The sequence below is a fragment of the Aythya ferina genome, assembly GCF_964211825.1.
Source record: "Aythya ferina genome assembly, chromosome: 1".
In the NCBI taxonomy this organism is placed as follows: domain Eukaryota; kingdom Metazoa; phylum Chordata; class Aves; order Anseriformes; family Anatidae; genus Aythya; species Aythya ferina.
Window position 1 is genome coordinate 26,879,430 of NC_140296.1, and position 21,854 is coordinate 26,901,283.

The 21,854-nt window shown below is 36.5% G+C and overlaps 1 protein-coding gene across 1 annotated transcript in view; it reads left to right on the top strand.

The window, feature by feature from the left end:
• The window catches only part of FREM2 (FRAS1 related extracellular matrix 2), a gene marked incomplete at its 5' end in the record, with an annotated part of 126,421 nt that extends 105,031 nt beyond the window's left edge, over window positions 1-21,390 (top strand). Inside the window, 8 exons of the mRNA XM_084506453.1 lie at window positions 6,058-6,250; window positions 8,025-8,129; window positions 9,301-9,428; window positions 9,519-9,653; window positions 13,778-13,904; window positions 15,878-16,065; window positions 16,188-16,334; window positions 17,529-21,390. Coding sequence (XP_084362579.1) covers window positions 6,058-6,250; window positions 8,025-8,129; window positions 9,301-9,428; window positions 9,519-9,653; window positions 13,778-13,904; window positions 15,878-16,065; window positions 16,188-16,334; window positions 17,529-18,041 — 1,536 coding nt within the window. The 3' untranslated portion in view covers window positions 18,042-21,390. The remainder of the gene's footprint in view (window positions 1-6,057; window positions 6,251-8,024; window positions 8,130-9,300; window positions 9,429-9,518; window positions 9,654-13,777; window positions 13,905-15,877; window positions 16,066-16,187; window positions 16,335-17,528) is intronic.
• Window positions 21,391-21,854: the final 464 nt, after the last annotated feature.

Below are 21,854 nucleotides of genomic sequence, written 5' to 3' on the forward strand. Positions count from 1 at the left end.
ATATGAGTGTTATCTGCCTGTATCTTCAGGTAATTAATAGAGATTGGACCTTATTTCATGGGAACATTGTAAGAGACAAGCACTACAGTTGTTTGATTCTCAGGGCACAGGTGCTAGAATAATGCCAGATATCCTTGAAAGGAAATTAAAAAACGAAATAGTAAAAACCAAGCAAGTGACTATTGTTTAATATTTTTTAATGAAGTACATGTTGAAGGGTAGGCCTAGTCTTATTCAATAGAGTGTGAAGTATCATTTGATCTAATTTCCTGCCTTTGCAACTATTTGCTATAACCAGACAGTTTGGCATTGAAAGGCTTCTTTGTGTTTCTGGCCAAGTATTTACATGTGGATGTTGCTTTCCCTGGTGGAAATTACAATTCAGATTTTATTAACAACTAATTAAGCAAGTCAAAACACAAAGATAAAAAACATGCACTAAAGTATTTGAACATACAGATTAATACCTTGAAGCTACTGTAATTGAGTACAGCTGAATAGTCTGTTTTGCTCTCTGACAAAAGCAGTTATTTCTGGACAAAACTGAAAATGTTTCTCTTCCAGTATGTTCAGTTCATATTTATGGTACACATGCTATGATGGTACTGAGGTGTTTGGAAATCCCGTCTGAAAACAGATTTTAAAATTACTAATATATTGCCTCAACTTATATGAGGCAGCTTGCAGACAGAGTATTTTATTGCATGGAAACAGTCTATTTCCAGTTTTAACAAAATAGTATTTTAAGAGGAAAGGCCAGGTTTTCTGAAATTCTCAACTAGATGCTGTAAAATGCAGATGGACAGAAGTGTGTATTTTCAGATTTTTATGCTCAGACAAGCCACCAAGATCAAGTGTTAGAAAACCCTGTAGTTTGTATTCCCTTGACATGGAAGCTCAATAACATTCAATCTGTTTTTCTTCCCCAGCTGCAAACACATGCATTCAGTAAGTGCTATGAAGAAAAAACTCTGTTACAAAGTTAACACACCAGCTGTGTAACAAAGCCAGAGGTTAAACATTTCAAGGAGCTGGCATTTCGATGCTGGATTGCATTCTCCTCTCCATTCAGACTTCTTTAAACAAACCTGCTTTGCATTTCACCTGTGACCTACCTGGCTATCTTCCATCTTGGGGCCAAATCTTAGCTTTGCTATATTGTTATTGTGTAAACAGCTAGCTGATAACATTGTTAAGCTTGTGTGACTCAGATTTGCAGACAGCAAGTAAATGCAAGAGAAAATCAGGCTTAGAGTAATTTGAAGGAAAAACATGGTTCTCATTAAAAGTTTGTTTCATTAGAACATTAAATATAAAATGTGAAACTGTGTTATTTCTAGTTTCTAATTCTGATCTTATGAGTACTAACAGAGCATGTGCACACACATACACACACACAGTCTCCTACTGCTACTAATCACATCCCAAAGCTATAAAATCATTTTCCTCAGCCAAGTTCTGTGCTCTAGAAGTGTAAGCCAGATAAATAAATATATGTATAAATGTAAGACAGAGTCCATGCCCCCAAACCTGACTGTGTTTTTGTTTTGAATATTCTTGTTACATAACAGATGCTCAAACTAATTATGTTTTTGTTTTTTACTTAATGAAGTTTGACAGCTTGCATCAGAAAGAGGAACAAAAGAAGAACACCTATAGAAACACCATTCATATTTTCTAAGTCTTGAATGGGAATTGTCAATGTTCAAAAATAGATTTTGTGGTTTGTGATAATTTATCTTGTAAAGATCATGTATGCATGTCTACTTCTTATATTGATATCCAGTATAAATCATGTTCTTCTCTCACACAAACAAATTTTGAGATAATCTGTTTGAATGACTTTCAATCTACTTTTTTTTTTTTTTTTTTTTTTTTTTTTTTTTTTTTTTCAGATAGTAATTGTAAGAGTCTGTTCCATGCTTGGAACACTTTTTGTCTTCTGTCTTCTCAGGTTCTGCAGACCTGGCATTGCCACAGAATATGAGACACAATTTTCCCAATCTAGGTCAGGTGTGGCTGTAATCACTATTTCTCTCCTAGTATCACAAGGTTAAAAGTTACACACATTTGGATAAAACTAATATTAATAAATAAAGGTTTGTCAATGCAATTTCTAAAATCTTCTGTGCATTGAATGCATAGATATACAGTGCACCTGTTCTGTCTCTTCACAGCAGTTAAGCTTTTCTTACACTTAAACAGTGCTAAGTGCCGTTTTGGTTTCATCAGTGTCACATTGAGATAAAATATGAACAGCTGGCTACTCTCAATAGGCTTTGCAGGCAGTGCTGGAAAATAAAGATAACTCAATGGAAAGAATGTTTTCTCATGTTTGCCTAAACAGCATTATTAAGAGGGTTAGAGAAGCAAGGCTTCTCCATCTGCATGACACATTCCATTGATTCACTTGTTGGGGGCTTCTTCTCACTGACTCTGACAGATTTCCTCTGCAGTTAATTTCCTTATTTTTTATTTTTATTATATGAAGAAGGTTCTTTGTGTTTCATGTAGCGTATTGAGATTTTTTTTCTGTTCTGCCCACTGAAGAGTAATTTTCCCCTTGTGGCATTTTGCTTTTCAGCAAAAAATGAGATGGCCTTGTAAGCTTTAAGTTACTGTTAATATAAGTAAACTATTTATTCAATATCTGTTTGGCTATCAGTATACAGGTTTTCCTCCACACCTATAAATCCATGAATGCCTCAAGAAGGACCTGAGTGCATAAAAACACAATCAGCTGGTTTAACAAGAGCTCCTTCCTCTCCCTATGTGCCATGAATGACACTTAAAGGCAGCCATGCTGATGGAAGCATATAGACATGCTATCCATATGAATAAATTCCTTGGTTGGGGCAAGCAACTCCACTTCCCAGACATCTCATATGAGTTTTGCTAAAATAAAAATAAAAAATATAAAAAAAAAGAAATAAAAAAAAATGAGTCTTCTAAATTCTATGGTCAATTTCTTAGCACTATAATTTCAGGTTTTTCTGAAGAGCAGTGGTAACATATGGCAAAGGAGCAGTGTTTCAGGCAGACTTTCTCCAGAAGGTATCTTACTACTAGATTTCCACCAGTACAAATGAGCTGAGCTTCCTAACAGTGCGCTTACGTTGAATGGGTGCAAAACAAGTCTAAATTGTGGCTTACGACCCCATTAATGGATTTCTTCATGTACAGAGTACACGAACAGTGATACCTCATACTGGATAATCAAGAACAGCTTTGAAAGAAGGTTTTTTTTACTCAAAGTGGCATAAGATACTGAACTAGAATAGGTTTTGTGGGTCACATTGTTCAGGTCACTACTGTCAGAGGCCTTAACTCTTTATATAAATGAGGTTCCAAACTGGTAAACTTAATCTAAAAACTAGTAGCATTTCGTGGCTTCACTATTCTTGTTGAGTACCACCACAATGAGGGTTAGAAATTCATCTGATTTCTAAGCTGTATTTGTCGTGTCCATCTTATGCCCATGTCAGCATCATTTTTCATCATCAGAAACCCTTTGCCATTCATTTCCTGACATGTATATAGACAGACTTCTTAGTCCCTCTTAACCTCTGTTGTACTATGCAAGCCGGCTATTTTAGTCTCTTCTCATAAAATAGTTTTTCCATTCCTGTGATTATGTTGATCCTTTTTCTACAGTCTACAATGCAAATTAGGCTTTTTCAAGCATGGATGATCAAAGCTGTACCAGATAAGCTCTCACTAGTACTCTGAATAATGGCATGCATGCTTCTAATTTCCACTCCATTCTTCATTTTATCTTAGGATCATATCACTTGGGCAGGGTAGGAAGGTCATAGTTATGATGTGATCAACTCACATGCCAAATTTTTTTCTCTTCTTTTCTTTCTAACCAATGTCTTTCATTTCAGCCAGAAATCCTTGTCACTAGTTTCTATTACCGTATACTGAAGTATACTATAAAATTTAATCTCAGTTCTACTATTGTAGTCCTCAAGGTCATTACTTTCTCTCTGGGTGATATTCCAGTCCTCCTCTACATTATCACTAAGCATTATGTATGCTTCTTTTCAAGAGGATCATACATTAACTCTTCTTCCATGTATCTTTGCCTCATCCTTGTAAGCAAACTGAATTTCAGATCTTTGGCTTTAATTTCTAATTCTTCCTGTACAACATACAGATGTGAAGCAAATGCACAGAGAAGAGGTAATGTATTTTTCTGGGATGACTTTTCAATAGCGACACATTTCTTATGCAAGCAACTGTATTTAGCTCTTGATACCATTCTAGGAAATGACAAATTTTCAAGGTTACTCCTGAATCAAGGACAAGCCAAGATGCATTGTAGATTTGCATCATAGCTGCATTTTTCTTGATAGAAATGAGCATTCTATGTTGTTATTTGGAATAATTTAGCAAATTCATATCTGAAATAATTGTTTGGATATACACGTACGTTCCCAAAGATTAAGTTGCCCCTGTCTGTGCAATTTAAATAGGACTGAAGGATAATATTTTCTAACTTCAATTTGTCTTTCATACAAATATAGAAAAGAAAACTCTTTTAATATAGAAATTCGAAATAGTTCCAAACAGAAAATCTTGATTGTGTTTGTGTAAAACCAACAAAGAAGAATTAATATAAAATCATCTACAACTGCAATGTCTCATATTACCTGCCAGGCTGTTTTTCTGCATGGCATTGTGTATTTCCAGACTGCTTAGTGTCTAAATGCTAACACATCTTATGGAATGATGCACATATTGTAAGCAGATAGTGTTTTGGTAGCATAGTACGTAAATCAAAAAGTGTCATGCGTAAAAATGTAGGCTGTTGAAACTATGAACATTTGCTATAATGATCTCCTTTATTAGTTCAGAGTAGTTAGTTTGTTCCGGCAGTAAATTTGTCATTCCACTGTATTATTAAAAGTTTTGCCCAGCATTTGTAAAACAGTTGTAAGGTAATGGACATTCAGCCCCCTAATGTGCCACTGGGTGAACCCCAAAACAGTTTGTTTTTTATATAGCTTGTAAAGATCTTTTGTTTTTTATTTTTTTATTTTTTTTTTTTTTTAATTAATAGTGCAAAAACACTCTTTAAAAACTTGTAAGGTAATCACTCTGGGGAAATGTTCAGATTACAAATGTCAGATACGTACACAGTTTCTACTGGAAGTAAATGGGAGTTTAACACCACTTATGCTTTTGAAATTCTCCCTTTGGGAGATGATCTCAATGCTTTCCCTTCTTTCTCTTTGTAAGACAATCCAGAGTGTTCTAAAAGGATCTGTATTGCACATTTTCAATTAGATGTGAATAGAAAAATATTTGTAAGTTGCTTCAAAAATGGATGGATTCATATATCATATAAGAGCTGTCTTAAGAGTTGACAGTTTACTGACACTGTTCTTGTTTTGTTTTGATCAAAATATGCTATATAGAGAGATTTTTTGATTATCTGATAATAATTAATTGGTAATCAATGCTACTGTTTTGTACAACATATTCATAGAAGGTCTACTTATAAATCTGTGTTAAATTGCACATCATTTTTAGTTCCTCTGGATAGTGATAAACAAATTTGTGCATTTGCATGCAGTATGCTCACTGCTATCCATGCACAAAGGAAGAAATAGTTCCAGAGCTGAGTAAGTACAGTCCAAGGACTGTCTTGCAATGACCTCTGAGCAAATTCAGGGTCTTCCAGTATAGCTTATTACAGAAGGGTAACAAAAGAGTGTAAGCAAAAGAGTTAGTTATGGGGGAAGGATAGAGCAAATGCAAAAGAATATTTTAAAAATTTCTGAAGAGTTAAGATGTAGACGTTATTTATGTACTTACAAAAATAAAAATGAAGAGTCAGAATTTAGGGGTTTATGTATCAGAATTCATACTCAGTTTGAAATACAAAAAGGGAACTTCAAAGGCTCTAAGCTCAGATGAAACCTATTGAAATATGATTCAGCCACAATATTTATTTCAAGTTATGTCTTCTATTTTTCTTGCATTAGAATTACCTGTATAATACTGCCTTTCCTCACCTCTAACCTAAAGAAATCATTTTTCTTTTCGTAGGTTCTCAACCTAGTACAGTCCTATGTCACATTGAGAGTCCCCTTGTATGTCTCTTACGTTTTCCACTCTCCGGTGGGTGTAGGAGGCTGGCAGCATTTCGATCTGCAGTCTGAGCTCAGGCTCACTTTTGTGTATGATACTGCCATCCTGTGGAAGGACGGGATTGGGAGCCCACCTGAAGCAGAGCTCCAAGGTGGGTGTCAGATTATTTTCAATCAGACTCATTCTGTTACTGAGAATGTAATTTGCAAACAGTTAGATAACCTTTCAATCATTCTAATACTAAAAAAAAAAAAAAAAAAAAAAAAATCTTTTAAAAATTGCTTTTATTATCAGTTGCAAACAGTCAGTTGTTGCCCAGCACTCCAAATTCTCTATTGGGTTGTTTATAAAATCCATGTTAAGTTGATACCAATTTTTTTATTGCAAGGGAAAATAACTGCTTTGTTGTGTCTCAAGTACACAAAATTAACTTTTTGGTTTTGATATTTTAAAAGCATTCATTGTGAAACATTCAAAAGAAACAGAAATGCATAATGGGTATAATAACCTGTCCTATGCTTTAGAGTAGTAAACAGTATAAGTAAAACATTCTTTAAATTTAATAGAAACTGATGATAAATGATGTGACTATAGTTAGTTAACACGTCAAATCTATCATTAGAGAATTTATCTTTGAAGAAAATTGATTTATTTTTTTTTAAACGACGTACAGATATCTGTGAAATTTTAACATGTGTACTGGCATGTATGTGCTGCTTTGCTCTTCATATACAAATTTACATAGCAGTGCCCAGAATTAAGCTTTTGTTGTTCCATATCTGTCCCTACCTTAGGTAGAATACAGGTGAAACCAGCTATAGTTATGTATGTACACTTACACAATCTCAGAACCCTTGTTTGAACATCAAGCGTTTTTGTTTCTGCAAACTCTGTGTCTAAACTGCAGAAGTCATTGCTTCTCAATTTCTGTCCTCATGGTAAGAGCAGGAAATGCAGTGACAAAGGCAATCTGCAGTGCATGAAGAATGAATGTAACTGAGGAATGAACCAGGCCATGCCTAAAAAATAAGCCACATGCCACAAATCTTATCAGTCACCAGATAAGAGCCAGATCTAATCCTCAGTCTCAGCAGTTATGTGGTTCATATATGCCACTATTTTCTCGCCTTTGATGCTTTAATTTTTTATTTGTCTGCTTAAGAAGCTGGTGGCCCCATCTGTGGAGATACTGAACATCAGCAGCTGTCTTTGAAAACAAGAAGTACAAAACACGTGATAAACACACTGAGGTAGTGGAGGGCAGATGCCCAACATTTACCAGTCCCATTTGGGCAGGATTACTGAGAGTTACTACAGTGCCAGAAATCTCCAGTAATACAAAGCCCATCAGAATGAGTTTCACTGATGCACGTACCCATAAGCAGACTACCATGGAAGCCACAACTACTGCTACTGCCACAATGCTGGTGGGTGCTGCCTTGGGACAATAGGCAGGGAGGCACTGATAAAGAGCATCTTTGACACAGCTTTTATTGGTAGAAATCAGCTTGAATCTCTGGTGAAAACAAAAGTATTTTCCCTTCTACTGAACCTCCTGGCATGCTATTCCTAAATACAACTGCCATCTATCCTGTGGACTTTCCTCAGACTACAAGAGCATCAGTGTGATGATGCTCTTGTATGATAGCATAACATGCTCTAACAGTGATAACATATGTAAAACCATGGCTTTGCAGGGAAGTATGTACTTTGGAAAACTGAAGCATTGTGAAAACTCTAGGTCCCACAATGTAAATTCTTGTTTAAGACAACTCTTGTTAAGTGAGCTCAAAAGATACCAACCTTCCCAAACAGCTGATAAGACAAAAGAAAAGGAAAAGACTGGAGCCAGTGTTTTGTAGAAGTGTGATTTTATTTGTCATCTGCAAATGGAATGATCTTTACTGATTGGCTTCTGCTGCCAGGTTCTCTGTACCCAACCAGCATGCGTATTAGTGAAGAGGGGCGCTTGGTTGTCAACTTCAAGACTGAAGCCCGGTTTCATGGTCTGTTTGTGATGTCCCATCCGGGTAAGCTTAATCTACAGTTTAGCAGTGCTGTAAAAACAAAGACAGACACCTCTCTAAAATTTTGTATCTTTCATTTTTGTTATTCCTGCTGCTGAAATCTGAATTTTTAACGCACTGTGCCTCTCCAGCTAAGGATTCATTCTTTGGTTGGGACTTTTTACGTGTCATTGATGACTGTATTCAGACTTTCAAATTTAATGAAATATATCTGAATTTGATAGAAAGCAAGTAGTTCCACTTCACCTTTCATAAATCAGCCTTTTCATGAAGTTCTGTCCACTAGGGATCTATGAATAGATGTTTTTAATCCAAAAGCTAAGATTAACTATCTATGTATGTTGCCCTAGGGATTTAGGATTAAAATTTATTTTCCAATTCACAACCTTTCTATGTTATTTAGACCTTTTTGCAAAGAGTAAGAAAAGGTCTTGTAAAAGTGTTGTATCACTCTGTTAATAAAACATTCTCACTGCCATTCAATTAGTTATTACTGAGGACCTGATCCTGCAATTTAATCTGTTTAAACCCCACTGCCTTTATTCCAAATAATCACAGGTGTAAGCCTCTCTGTCCAGACATAAGTCTGAGCATGAATGCTGGCAATGGAAAAGATTATCTAACTAAATTAAATCTGCCAAACAATAATGGGAAGGAAAAAATCATTTTAAGAAATCTCTGTTAGTTTAACTCAGTTTTATTAACCTGTATAACTCCTTCATAGTGATTCTGCTTTTTCTCAGCTGTCCTCAGAGTTTTAGCTTTTGTGCTAAAAATGGTAGAGCTGAAAGAGTTACACTGCTAAGAGAAATTATGTTTTGTTCCCTGGGCTGACATTCCAAGTTAAAAACAGTAGGGATTATAGATCCTTGCCATTCCACTCTCACTGTTTTGCCTTTCTGTTAGATTTAATCTTTATACAGTTCTGGTTGTGTAGCCCAAAAGCAACTGTTGAATAGACACTGGAACAAGAGTCAAGGGGGCCTAGCTGTGTTGACTGTAATTGATTTTGTTACTTTTTGTTAATAAAACTCAGTACCCTGTAAAAGAATTAACCACGAAAAGAATCAACCACGGCATTATATTTTATGAATTATTGGGAATGTTTGTCAGTCTCTGAGAGTCTACAGTGAAACACTAAAGGTGACAAATCTATCTCTTGGTATGTTTCTAGCTTCATCTCTAACTTCCATGGTTATGTCAGCTGATCACCCAGGCCTGACATTCAGCCTCAGCCTCATCCGAAGTGAGCCAACCTACAATCAGCCAGTACAGCAGTGGAGCTTCGTTTCAGATTTTGCGGTAAAACCTTATCCTTTGCTCTGTCTTCTCCTGCCCCAGCCTATTGGTTAGGATGTTGGTGCAACACCTCTCTCTCTTTCCCCCCCTAAGGTTCGAGACTATTCTGGAATGTACACTGTGAAGCTGATAGCTTGTACCACTGCTCCACATCAGGAGTTCAGCCTACCAGTGATCTGTAATCCTAGAGAGCCGATCACATTTGATCTGGATATCCGATTCCAACAGGTAGCTTCCCAGTGATGCCTTCTTCATGTTTCCTTTTTATTTTAATTCTCAAATTGTGATAGTGCTAGAAATTGAATTTACTTGTTTACCAACAAACCTCTTCCTAAACTAGTGGGACAGTACATACCCTCTCCTGCTATCTATCTAATCTTATGGAACTTGGAAAAGCTAATTTAGGAGCACAAATGTATTTTTGACCCCAATGCAGTGATAACCTTTGGCCATTCCTCTGTAATAGCCAGTAGAAAGTTCATTGACATTGATTTGGGTGATACTGTAATATCAGCTAACCTAAGGGATTTCTTTACTTATGTGTTGACTTTTGCTGTGAAATAATTTTATCAGATAATTAAGAAAATATAATGCCATCATCAGAAAATTTTCACCTGGCACAAAGATCAGAGATAGGTCTCTAGTATTGCAAGTGGAACCTTCAGAGGAAAATTCATCCAATCCTAAGGAAGGTCTTCCTTCACTGACTGTGTACTGGTAACCTACACTGGTAAATGCTTAGTTTTAAGACTCTGGCATGAAAGCAAGTGAGAAAAATCCCACCCGTGGCAGTATGGGTCTCATGGTAACCTACGGACAGGCACACAGCATATATTTCACATTTCTCTAATAATGTATAGAGAAATGGACACTGCTGTGGAAAGCAGTGACTGAAAAATATCTGGGGGTCATGTTGGATAGTTAGCAGAACATAAACTACCATTTTACAGTGTTATCAAAAGGGTAAGCATGACCTTGGGACATGTAAGGAGGAAGTCTTGTCACTTTTGTATTTGGAGCCAATAAAACCAATACTGGAACAATGTGGCTGTGGTTTCATGCTCATTAATAGTATAGATGTATGCTATTGGATCATCTTACAGTATAAATACAACCCAGATCAGTCAGGGATACACAATCACTTTCCTGTTGAATTAGCCAGAGTACACAAGAGAATGTATGCAGTCTTTATGCTTTTATTTGGCATTATGCCAGCTATGGGAGAACAGATGATTACTGATATGGCATTAAATCCTGGTGAAACAGAGAGACGATACATGATCTGACATGAAACCTGCCTTTTCAGAATTAAACCAGCAAAGCATTTTGGAAAAAAAAAAAAAAAAAAAAAAAAAAAAAAGAATGGCTGGGGTGGGGTCGAGGAGAAGGGGTTTATATTAGTTCATCACTTTGGCTTTCGTCTGGCATTTCTAATCTGCTTCAAGGAGCTCTAAAGCTATTCACAGCAGTGCTGAACCATATCTTGTGTCTGATCCTCATAAAAACAGGAAAGATGTTGATAATGTTAAGAAAATTTGAAAGAACAAAAAATAATTGCAAAAATAATTGGCAAAATAGCTTAGGGAGAGACCTAATTCTATCTAAAGTACAGATAGGGCTGGAAACCTATCTTACTTAAAAGAAGCCTAAGGAACAAATTTCTCAAGTTGTGAGAACTGCCTTGGGAAAATAAAATGGCTACTATAGGGTTTATGATATCAAATAAAGCTTTAATAAAAGCTCTAATTAAAAAAAAAAAAAAAAAAAAAAAAAAAAAAAAAAAAAAGACTGTATGCAAGTTTCATGTACGTAAATTAAAATTAGGTGCAAAATTGCAACAGAGTCATAAATGCCAAGGAACTGTGACCAGTTAGTCCCCATCACCAGTAATTTTCATCAAGACCAACTCTTTTACTTGAGATGCGCACAGTAAAAGGAATTCAGGAAATTTTGCTTCCCTTCATATTGTTCCCTTTGATCACAGATTGAAAGAATATGTGGACTTAAAGCACGTTCCAATAAGATTTTTAGGCATTCTGCATAAATGAATAAGCATTAGTATCCATGTTTTAGAAATAAGAAACATCAGACGGAGAAGTGAGCATGGAAGTTCACACTGTGATGCTGGTTCTTAGACTAGGAGGCACATGCTACCTTGCACAGGCCCGCTGAAGTCAGTGAGTGTAGGTCTCAAAACCAGATCAAAATTATTTTGACTGTAAAATCAAATGATGAAATCACAGAATCATTTACATTGGAAAAGACCTCTATGATCATCTGGCCCAACCTTTAACCTAGTACTGCCAAGTCCACCGTTAAACTGTGTCCCTAAGTGCAACATCTACACATGTTTTGAAGACCTCCAGGGATGGTGACTCAACTACTTCCTTGGGCAGCCTGTTCCAATCCTTCACAATGCTTTCAGGGAATAAATTTTTCCTAATATCCAAATTAAACCTCCTCTGGAGTTGTTTCTCCCACTTCTCATTCTAGTGCCCCAGTTGCTCTACTGAATTATCTTTTTAGTACTTTTAATATGAAACTTTCCATCTTCTTGGAATCTTTGTAATCTAATTTCTTTCACTATTGCTTTCACTGTTCATGAGTGAAAGGCCATTTTAAGAAGCAAACATAAAGTAGAAAAGATATTTTGGTGTTCTGCCTCTGAAGATTTTAGTTCAATATTTCCTTCTTTATCACATATCTGCCCATTTCCTTTTTTCTTCTTTCTGTGGCCCCTGAAGAGGGAAGAAAGTATCCCTTAACACTGAGTATTGCATTATCACTATCTCACTCTGGGACGTCCTGTACATGAAAAGCATCCAACCTGCATTTCTAATGAAAATAATTGCATTTCAACTACTGCTATAAATTGCAGCTGTGGATCTGCCACTGGCAGCACTGAGACTTACGTGTAAAGCTGAAACAAAAATGGTGTCTTTAAAAAGGGTGCCTAAGGGATGTATTTGCAGCCACATGCATAATATTTACCCAGGCCATTGCTGTTACCATTGTTGTAAAGAGTGTGGCTGAAGCCCAGTGCCTTTAGCTGGAAACTTTTTGTTTCCAGCTCAGTAGACATTTATTCTGCCAAGGAAGATCTTGATGAAGCCATGCTTGACTTTTTTTCAGATCCACAGCTGGAAACCAGCTGTCAGTCAGGTATTTGAAGCTGTGGAATTGCAACCCAATAGCCTGAATCCAGGCATTCAGAAGACATTCCAAAAAGATAGGAAATTATTTTTTAATTATTATTATTTCTATGAAAAGGCTATCGGGGTAGGGTTCATTTTTACGAAGAGTGGCAGTGAGTTTATAAAAATGTTTCAGCTATATATTCTTCTTGCCAAATCCTGCTGCTTTGACAGTTTTGGGACTATATTGTGGGAAAGGGATTTGAAGAAGAATAAGCACACATAACTTGTGGCAGTAGTTTCTATTGATATTATTATATCTCATTCCATCAACACCTTGTACAAGGGCTGGCAAGAATGTTTTCATTAGTGTTTTCTGTCCTTCCTTTCCACATTTATAAACATATATCTGTGAGAATTTTTGAGCGTTTTTCTTATTTGTTTGGTGGACTCTTGTTCTTTTTGTTTAGTGGACTCTTGTTCTTTTATCTTTTTTTTTTTTTTTTCATCTTTTTGAACTGTGCTCTCCAGTGCTTCTGTTCATTATGTTCTTTACTTTTTATTATGGTTTTTCTCTGTATAGGTTGCCTTCTACTTTATGAATTATATGGCCCAATAAGAACCTGCTTCTGATAGTATTGTTTTATTGTTTTCTTGTAGTGTAATCAAGAAAAATCATAGATAACTGTGTTGAATATATGAAGACAAAAGTTATCATAAAACATGCTTAAATGATTTTCACATTTTTCACATGTATGATCTGAGATAAATATACTGATACCCTATGGCGCATCAGAAGAACTAAAACTTTCAAATAACTGGTAGAGAATCAGAGGTGGGACTTGAATATTAGAATGAAAATGGGATACAGAAAAGATGCTTAATTAAATGGAGACTAGATATTGAGGGAAATATTTTCCTTGTGTTATCCACACACAGAAGTTACCCTGGGCACCTTCTTGTCTGGGATTTGGAAAAATGTGGTGGGAAGAAATTAACCTAGAATCCTACATCACGGAGATGTATAACCCAAAGAATATATGTGTGTAAAATATAGAGCAATATATTTCTAGTGCAAAGAAAACTTTATGGTTAAACTGTTTCCTTTTATGTAGATATGCAGAGCTGATGAACAATGTATGCTACGAGAAGATTGGGTTGTGTTTTAAAAGTGATTAAGGAATGCTTGTTGAATAGCTTTATGCTGTTGTGTTTTAGGTTAGTGACCCAGTGGCTGCTGAGTTCAGCTTGAATACCCAGATGTTCCTCCTCTCCAAAAAGACACTATGGCTATCTGATGGCTCAATGGGCTTTGGGCAAGAAAGTGATGTTGCTTTCTCAGAAGGTAAAATTGTGCACAGTTCATAGACCTCTAATATGTAATCCACACTATCAGGATCCTGTTTCAGTCAAAACAAGCTAGGAGTAAGGGTTTAACTTGCCACTTGTGTTCTTTTTCATTTGCCTTTCCCACCTGACACTTTACATAAGAGCTATTGGCCAATCTACACTGAAACTGTTATGTCTAAGGGTAACAGTACTGATGCCATTTCTCATATACTGAGCTCTTTATAAACATTGGCTAATATTAAGAACATTCCTACTTGATAAGTGAATGTTACACAATCTTTTTGTTGTGGGTTAACATACTGAGTCTGGCTGAGATGGAGCTGACTTTCTTCAAAGCACCCCATATGGTGCTGTACTTTGCATTTATGCCTAAAATATTGTTGATAACACTCAAATGTTTTGTCTATTGCTAGCACAGTTTCAATGCTTTCTCCTTCCCCCCTGCCCTCCATCAAGTGGGCCAGGGATTGGAAGGGGATGGATCGTGACATAGCTGGGACAACTGACCCAAACTGACCAAAGTGATATCTTATACCGTATAATGTGATGCTGAGCAGTAAAAGCTCAGGGAAAGGAGGAGTAGGCTAGGGGGACATTCATGCTTATGGTGTTTTTCTTCCCAAAGTAACCATTACACATGCTGAGTCCCTGCTTTCCAGGAAATGGTTAAACATCTGATGATGAATGGATTCTTCCTATTGTTTCACCTGTCTGTGCAGCTTTTATTCTCCCTATTAGGTTGTCGTTAGCTCAATTCATGAGTTTTCTCACTTTCCATCTATTTTCTACGTGTTCTGTGGGAAAGGTAGGCTGAGTGGGTGTTGGCCAGGGTCCACCCAGTGCAGTGCAGTTGATAACAGAACAGAAATCAAAGTCAAAGCTAAGATGAACACTCAGAATTCCTGCTTGCCTAGTACTGTGTCCAGACCCTCTAGAAGAGAGAGTTTTTGAAAAACCTTGTGTGAAACATAAGACCAAAACTGGGCTTCACTCAGTACATCTATTGGTGAATTTTCTATGACCTAGGCAGTCACTCAATTTTTCTCCTCTTTTTCTGTGTCTCTTTTGCTGATTGATCAGAATGCCAACATCTTGACTCCAAGACTGTCTTTTTCTGATAAGTTTGCACAGTCTCTTGAACAGCAGGTATCTGTCTTCTCTCAAAGTCTACAGTTACTACAAATTGTGTTAAAAAAAATGCACCGCTTCTCCTTTCCTTCTCCAAATTCTCATCCTTCCTAATCACTTTCTGTCATGTGTACTGACCACTGTACATAATACACTTTTCTTGCCTGCATAGTAGTGGCTCAGGTTATTTGTATGGGCCTTGCAAATATGTTTTATCTTAAATCTTATCAGACAGATGAAATGCAATTACACAGTAGGGAGCCTAGTCTCCGAACATGCCTCTGTTACTTTTCATAATGTTCATGTCACTTGTACAGTATGCTGCCAGTCTGACCAAGTATAAATAAACTCTTATCCAGCCTGAACAGAATTCTGCTGACATAATTAAAAAACATCTCTTCAACAAGTTGCATTGCTGGGAGACCAAAACCTCCATCCCAGTTTGCTGTAGAGTAGTACATGTTTCTTTAAGTCATTTTTTGAATGAAGACCTGAATATAGTCCAGTATTTAAAGCAGCCTTTGAACTGGTTCAAGTTACAGCAACAACAAATGATCAACTACTGCTGTTATATGGCCCAGAGTGTGAGGAAGAGCATGTGTTCTGATCATAACCTTTGACAACACCCTGTGGTGGAAGCTGGGTAGCAAGTTGTCTGAAATAGACTCTGGGTATAGCTGTAGGCAGACTGGGAATCTTCAGCTTGGACCTTTGAGGTGACCAAAAACTGCAGTCAGATTACCCTGCACTAAGCTTCTTGACTAGGCTTTTTTATTTAGCCTCACTATTATGCTAAATGTTCCAGTGTAATAGGATGTGAACCACTTGCATTCCTTACAGGTGATATCATTTATGGTCGGGTGATGGTGGATCCAGTGCAGAACCTGGGTGATTCCTTCTACTGCAACATTGAGAAGGTTTTCCTGTGCACAGGAGCGGATGGATATGTACCCAAATATAATCCATCCAACACTGAATATGGGTGCCTTGCTGATTCTCCATCCCTTCTGTACAGATTTAAGATTGTCGTAAGTGTTCTAATTCTGGGAGAATGCATATATTTATCACTTCTTTTTTATGTAAAAACAACTCAGAAGAAATAAATCTGTGTTTTACAAATATGTTTTTTTTTTCCTGTATGACCATGTAGGACAAAGCTCAACCAGAGACACAAGCCACAAGCTTTGGAAATGTGCTTTTTAATGCAAAACTTGCCATAGATGATCCTGAAGCAATTTCTTTAGTAAAACAACCAGGTTCTGATGGATTTAAAGTGGACTCAACTCCCCTGTTTCAGGTATGTTTTCTGTACCTTGGTAACAAGAGCACTGAACCAAAAAAAGAAACTCTTGCAAAAGAAGTGTTTTTAAGTTTAAGTCATGTTGAAGTCAACAGAAAGATTTATCGTGATTTCAGTACAGTTAAACAGGATTATAAATGCTTACAAATTTCTAGATGAAAAATCTGGATTACTTATTAAAAGATTCCTATAGGGATAATACGCTTTTCTTCTCTTTAATTCTGTAGTCTACCAAGAAATTATACCAATGATAGTTAAACATTTCCTCTAAAAGCATAAGTTTCTTGTTGCACAGCATTGTTTTATTCCTGCACATCACTTGTCTAAGACAAAAAAAAAAAAAAAAACACAACAACAAACATAAACGTTTATAGCGAACTTCATCAAAATCTGATTGATGTTCAGCATTTTCTGTGCAAGTCATTCTCACAAACATGCACACTGCAAAATACCTAAGCATTGGAAATCATGAAATTGAAAACTAAAGGGTACACCTATTTCTTAATTCCATATAATTGTTCAGTTGTTTGCTTTCATCCTTTAGATCTATATGATCCAGCCAGCAGTTATCTCTTTAGTATTTATCTTCTCCTTAGTATTTGCAAAAGTACATGCAAAACTGAAAAGTATGTTACAAAAAATGCTTAGGAGACTTTAATCCTAATCCTGGCCTTTCAGTCTTGAGTCCCATTGTAAACAGTGGAATATTTAACAGAACAGTCTTCTTAATAACATAAAAAGGTTTTCATAAACTGTCCCTATGAAACTGTTGCCTCATTTTTTATTTAAAGAATCCATTTGCAATAATGCACTAATTTTTTGCCCTCATTCTGTCAAAAGAATGATAATATAAAGAAACAACGGTGTGTCCTGAAAAACATCTGGAGAAATTAATAAAATAGAAAATATGTTGCTTTCTTTTCACAATAACAGAAGCTAGGGGCAACCACTGGTAGCCATAGAGTCTAGCTATGGAGAAGAATGGACACTATCCCCTCTACACCCTCTTAAAATTTTGGCAGAAAACGTGGCTTGTCTGGGGCTGTTTGGCACATAGTGGTTTTTATCTGTGCGTGTTTTTGAGAGTTCTGTCCAGACAATCAATATAAAGTGGTGATTTATTTCCTCTGTTTATAGCACTGTCCAGATTATGCATGTTTGTGTTTAAAAACAAAATACATGTCTTTCTAGGTGTCTTTGGGTAGGGAGTGGTATGTCCATACAATCTACACTGTACGTTCAAAAGAGAATGCTAACCGTGGAATCGGCAAAAGAAGCGTAGAGCATCAGTACCACTCACTCTTTATTGGAGGAAGCCAAGGAGCATCCACACAGAGACGTCAGAAGAGAGGAGCTGCGGGAGCTCCAGAGCTTGCAAAAGACATTGGAGTAGAAAACAACCGAGGAACAAACATACAGCACATAGCACTAGATCGCACCAGCAAGAAACAGGTCACTCAAAGGGAGGTTGTGGTCAATGGTGTACTCCCCAGAGAACTGAATAACCCGAGCTCAGGGGTCAACATAGTCACAATTGTTGGTGGAGCTGCTGCCATTTTCCTTGCCATCTGCTTAATTGCAATCATCATTTTGCTGCTAAAACGGAGACAAAATTCTGAGAAGAAGGAAGCCGCAAAGAAGTCAGGCAGCAATGAACCAATGATGCTACCAGACAATTATACCAGCGACAGCTCTGAGGTTTGATCCCAAGACCACAGGATTCAAGCCAAAGTCTCCATCCAGGGTGCCTCAAAACAAACTTGAACTGCACTTTGTTAGCAGCAGATCATGGTGACTCATAAAAGGTGCTTCTAGGTGTACTTGAAATTTTTTATCCTGAACTCTTGCTGCCTTTATCAACGATAGAAGAATCTATACTGACTCTCCCACTTTGCACGAAAGGTTATCATGACGTTCTTATATCATGCACTAATCTTTAGCAGGAATTCAAGGAGCTGCATCGTAAGGGAGAGATTTGGTTTGGTTTTGTATCTGCTGACATTTCAAAAAAGTAGAAGAAACTATCCAAAGGTGCTATAGATCCTGTCTGTAATAAGAGAGGAAATCTTTTTTTTAGAAACACAGAATACTTGAGAGGTAGAATCGTTACACTCTTCAGTTAATTTTGTACTGTTTTTCACAAAGAACTCAATGTCTACAGCTAGGCTGAAAGGTGATAAAATGCTTCAGGCATGAATCCTCCCTCCTGTAAGCCTTTTACTTCATTTAAGCTATACTGGTGATTATTTTTTTCCTTGTGTTTAAATGAACTTTTTCAAAAGACAGCTAGATTAGACAGCATAACATTATAATCAGTTGCATGTCACAGAAAGCAATACATACTCTTTTCTGCAAATTCTTATTCAGCTATTTAATTTGATCTTTTTTTTCCCTCATGTTTTCCTTATTTATGTTTATATAAAGCCAAAGAATACAACAAATTGAGAAGGAATTTTGTTTTTCACAGGAACTGGACACTTAAGTCTTCTTAAGTTTATAATGGATCATGGAAGTTTTGTAAGGTAAATTATATTTTCTAGTGCATATCCACTGCTGGAAAATGCAAGCATTAGTATTTCAGTACCTAGAAAAGATGGTAGTGTTAGATTCAAAATGCAGAGGACAAGGTTCTGCATGAACTGAGCCTAGGAATCATGGTACTTAATCCAGTGTGTGATTGTCAGTTGCTGTATTAAATAGCAACAAAGTGAAGAAAAAAAATAACATGATTGAATCAAGTAGTATTTATTACTGTATAATCATAACACATCTTGACAAACATGCTGGGTCATTGTTGGGCTGTTTTTTTTAACAAGTGACTGCTTTCAAAAGAGTCATTCTAATTTTTTTATCAGTCTTCCTGATTTAGATCATTTGACAACTTGATGTCTCACAAAAGTTTGGATCAGCAGTGTCCCATGTCAGCTCTTATCCAAGCAAGACCTTTTCTTCCCCAAAGATATCCTGCCTAATGCTTCGCCATGGAAGTTATATAACCTTCAAGATAGGTCATCCCATTTGTCCCACTAGCATTCAATATGAGTAAATCCTTTCCAGTCAGTGGAATTCAACTATATGAACTATGTAAAACCAGAAGCAGGCTATTGAGATTGTTGCTGAACAACCTGATCTTTTCCACTGTCTGTGCTGCTGAGTGCAGGCAGCCACCAGTCTTCAAGCCTCAGTACCTCCAGAATTCGGCATTCTGGGGACCATGTTGTAGAGATCTGAGTTGCCAGGATCCAGCTTGCAAGCAGCCTGGCAGCCAGCACACAATGCTGCCACTGAGCTAAAAATCTGTCCGAAAAGCTTCCTAGCCTGGCTGCGGTGCTCTGCAAGCACAGTTAGACCTGACCTCTGAGCCATAAGGCTCAGAAATGTGGAGGTCAGCTCTCCCGGGAAGGTCTGGGTCATGGTTCGTGGTATGGTGTGAATATGCCCACAGAGGGACTCACGCTTATATTTCTTGCTTTGGATTTATATTATTAGGATTTCACTCATTTCACACATTTCCATCATTTTTTCAGCAAGTGAATCAGGGCAGAATCCATACTATTTTTTTCTGTTTTTTTTTTTTTTTTTTTTTTTTTTTTTCTTTTTCTGAAGACTGTTATTCAGACTGCTTAATTGAAAGATGTTTTCAGCAACCTAAGGGTCAAACTACATTATTAAAGTCATGCAGTCATCTTTTATTTTAATTAATCTGAGTTCTAGCCTGAAACAATTATCCATAAGACATGCCCAGTGCATTAGACCTTTCCCCTAGTCACCTGACATTAATTTGGTCTTCTAATGCAGTTCCTGGTTTTGTGAGCCATGTATTATGTGTGCAAGATTGATCAAAGACTTAACCCACGGATATGTTTTATATGTAAAGCTTAGAACTAAGTTGTGATTGTAACCTTAGGATCAAATTTGCCTTTGTGCGTGTATATGAAACCACTACAATAATAAGAAATGCAGAATTTGTCTCCTATAACCTATGTGTTTGGATAGTAGCAGTCAATGATTCTACAGTAAAATGGGACACATGTAAATAATAGAACATTTTAATATTTATAAAATGCCTGTTTTGTGTAAGCAGAGAAGATCTTTTAAAATATATATATAATAAATACAGAAATTAGGTGTTTATCAGTAGAGCTATTTTTCTGCTTTTGAATTTTAACAGACAGAAATATTAAAATTTCTTGCAGGCAAAATCTTTTTCTGATTTTTTTTTTTTAATTATTATTATTTCTTTTAATTAAACCATATCAAAAAAGCATGTGTTCTACGAGCCAAGTATTGAGCCTGGTAGACAACTTGATCATTGCTTTGAATAGTATCTGATTACAGCTCTGCAAACCATTCAGATTGATGGGGATTATCAGACAAACATTTTTCAAACAATATATAAAAAATTGTGCAAACTGCTGATAACAAAGAAAAACACAAGGCAAACTGAAAAGCTGAATACGAATGAGTGAGAGTCTTGAATCAGATATCAAAGTCCTCTGCCTGGGAAAAAAAAATCCCAATGTTTTCAGTAAGGCCTGCCGGATTTGTCCCATTCTTAAGAAACTGGATTTCTTACAATTCAGTGAACTATAAGTACATCTGTAACAGCATGCCTTTGTTATTATGGCTTCAAGGTTTTGGATTTCAGCAAGATGTTTTGGAGGCTTATTAACATTTTTCTTTCTACTTAACAAGTGGCCTTGTTTATACTAACCTGAATAAGTGCCTCGTTCCAAGTTATGTGCACAAATATGTTAACATTTATCTATCCATGCAATAAACTGAACATATTATATATATATATATATATATTTAATCTATTTCCAGATTATGTATTCAATCTTCTTTTCCCTGAAGATACATATTCTGCTAGCAGTAATACCATTTGTTAAACCCTTTATACAATACCTACTGTGTTTAAATTTGTTATCAAGTTGTCAGAAATCTTTCCACGAATATTTATTTGGAACAATTTCTTGTGCATGTCTATGGCTATGATATTTGGCATTTGTATCAGGAAACAAATAAAACTACTTCTGTTTTGGTTACTAATCTAAAATCTGTGTGAAAATGTCACATAGTGGAGACTGGTCTGTAATGCAGTATTAAGAAAAAATAATTTCTCACACCGACAGAGGGACATAAACTTACTGCTGTGTTTATAATCAATCTCACTGCTTTGTTCCTGAAGCATTTGCTTTCTGGTCATGAAGTGCTCAGCACAGGAGTTGCTTTTTAATCACTGGGGTTGTGTGCTCATGGCTCAGAGAGGGATTTTTCTTCCAATTACAGAACATCAGAAACTTCTAGACACGTAGATATCAACAGTGAGGCTGCAAGTCTTGAATGTCATGTTCCTGTGCATTACCATGTCTGTCCCCTTCTACTATCTAGGCTTGTTCATGTGGATTTTGTGCTTATATATGCACTCAGTTCCTTAGACTAAACTGGACCATGCAGTGTAATGTCTGTGAGCTCTGTGTTGTGATTTCTGCCACTGCAAATCAGACCGAACGT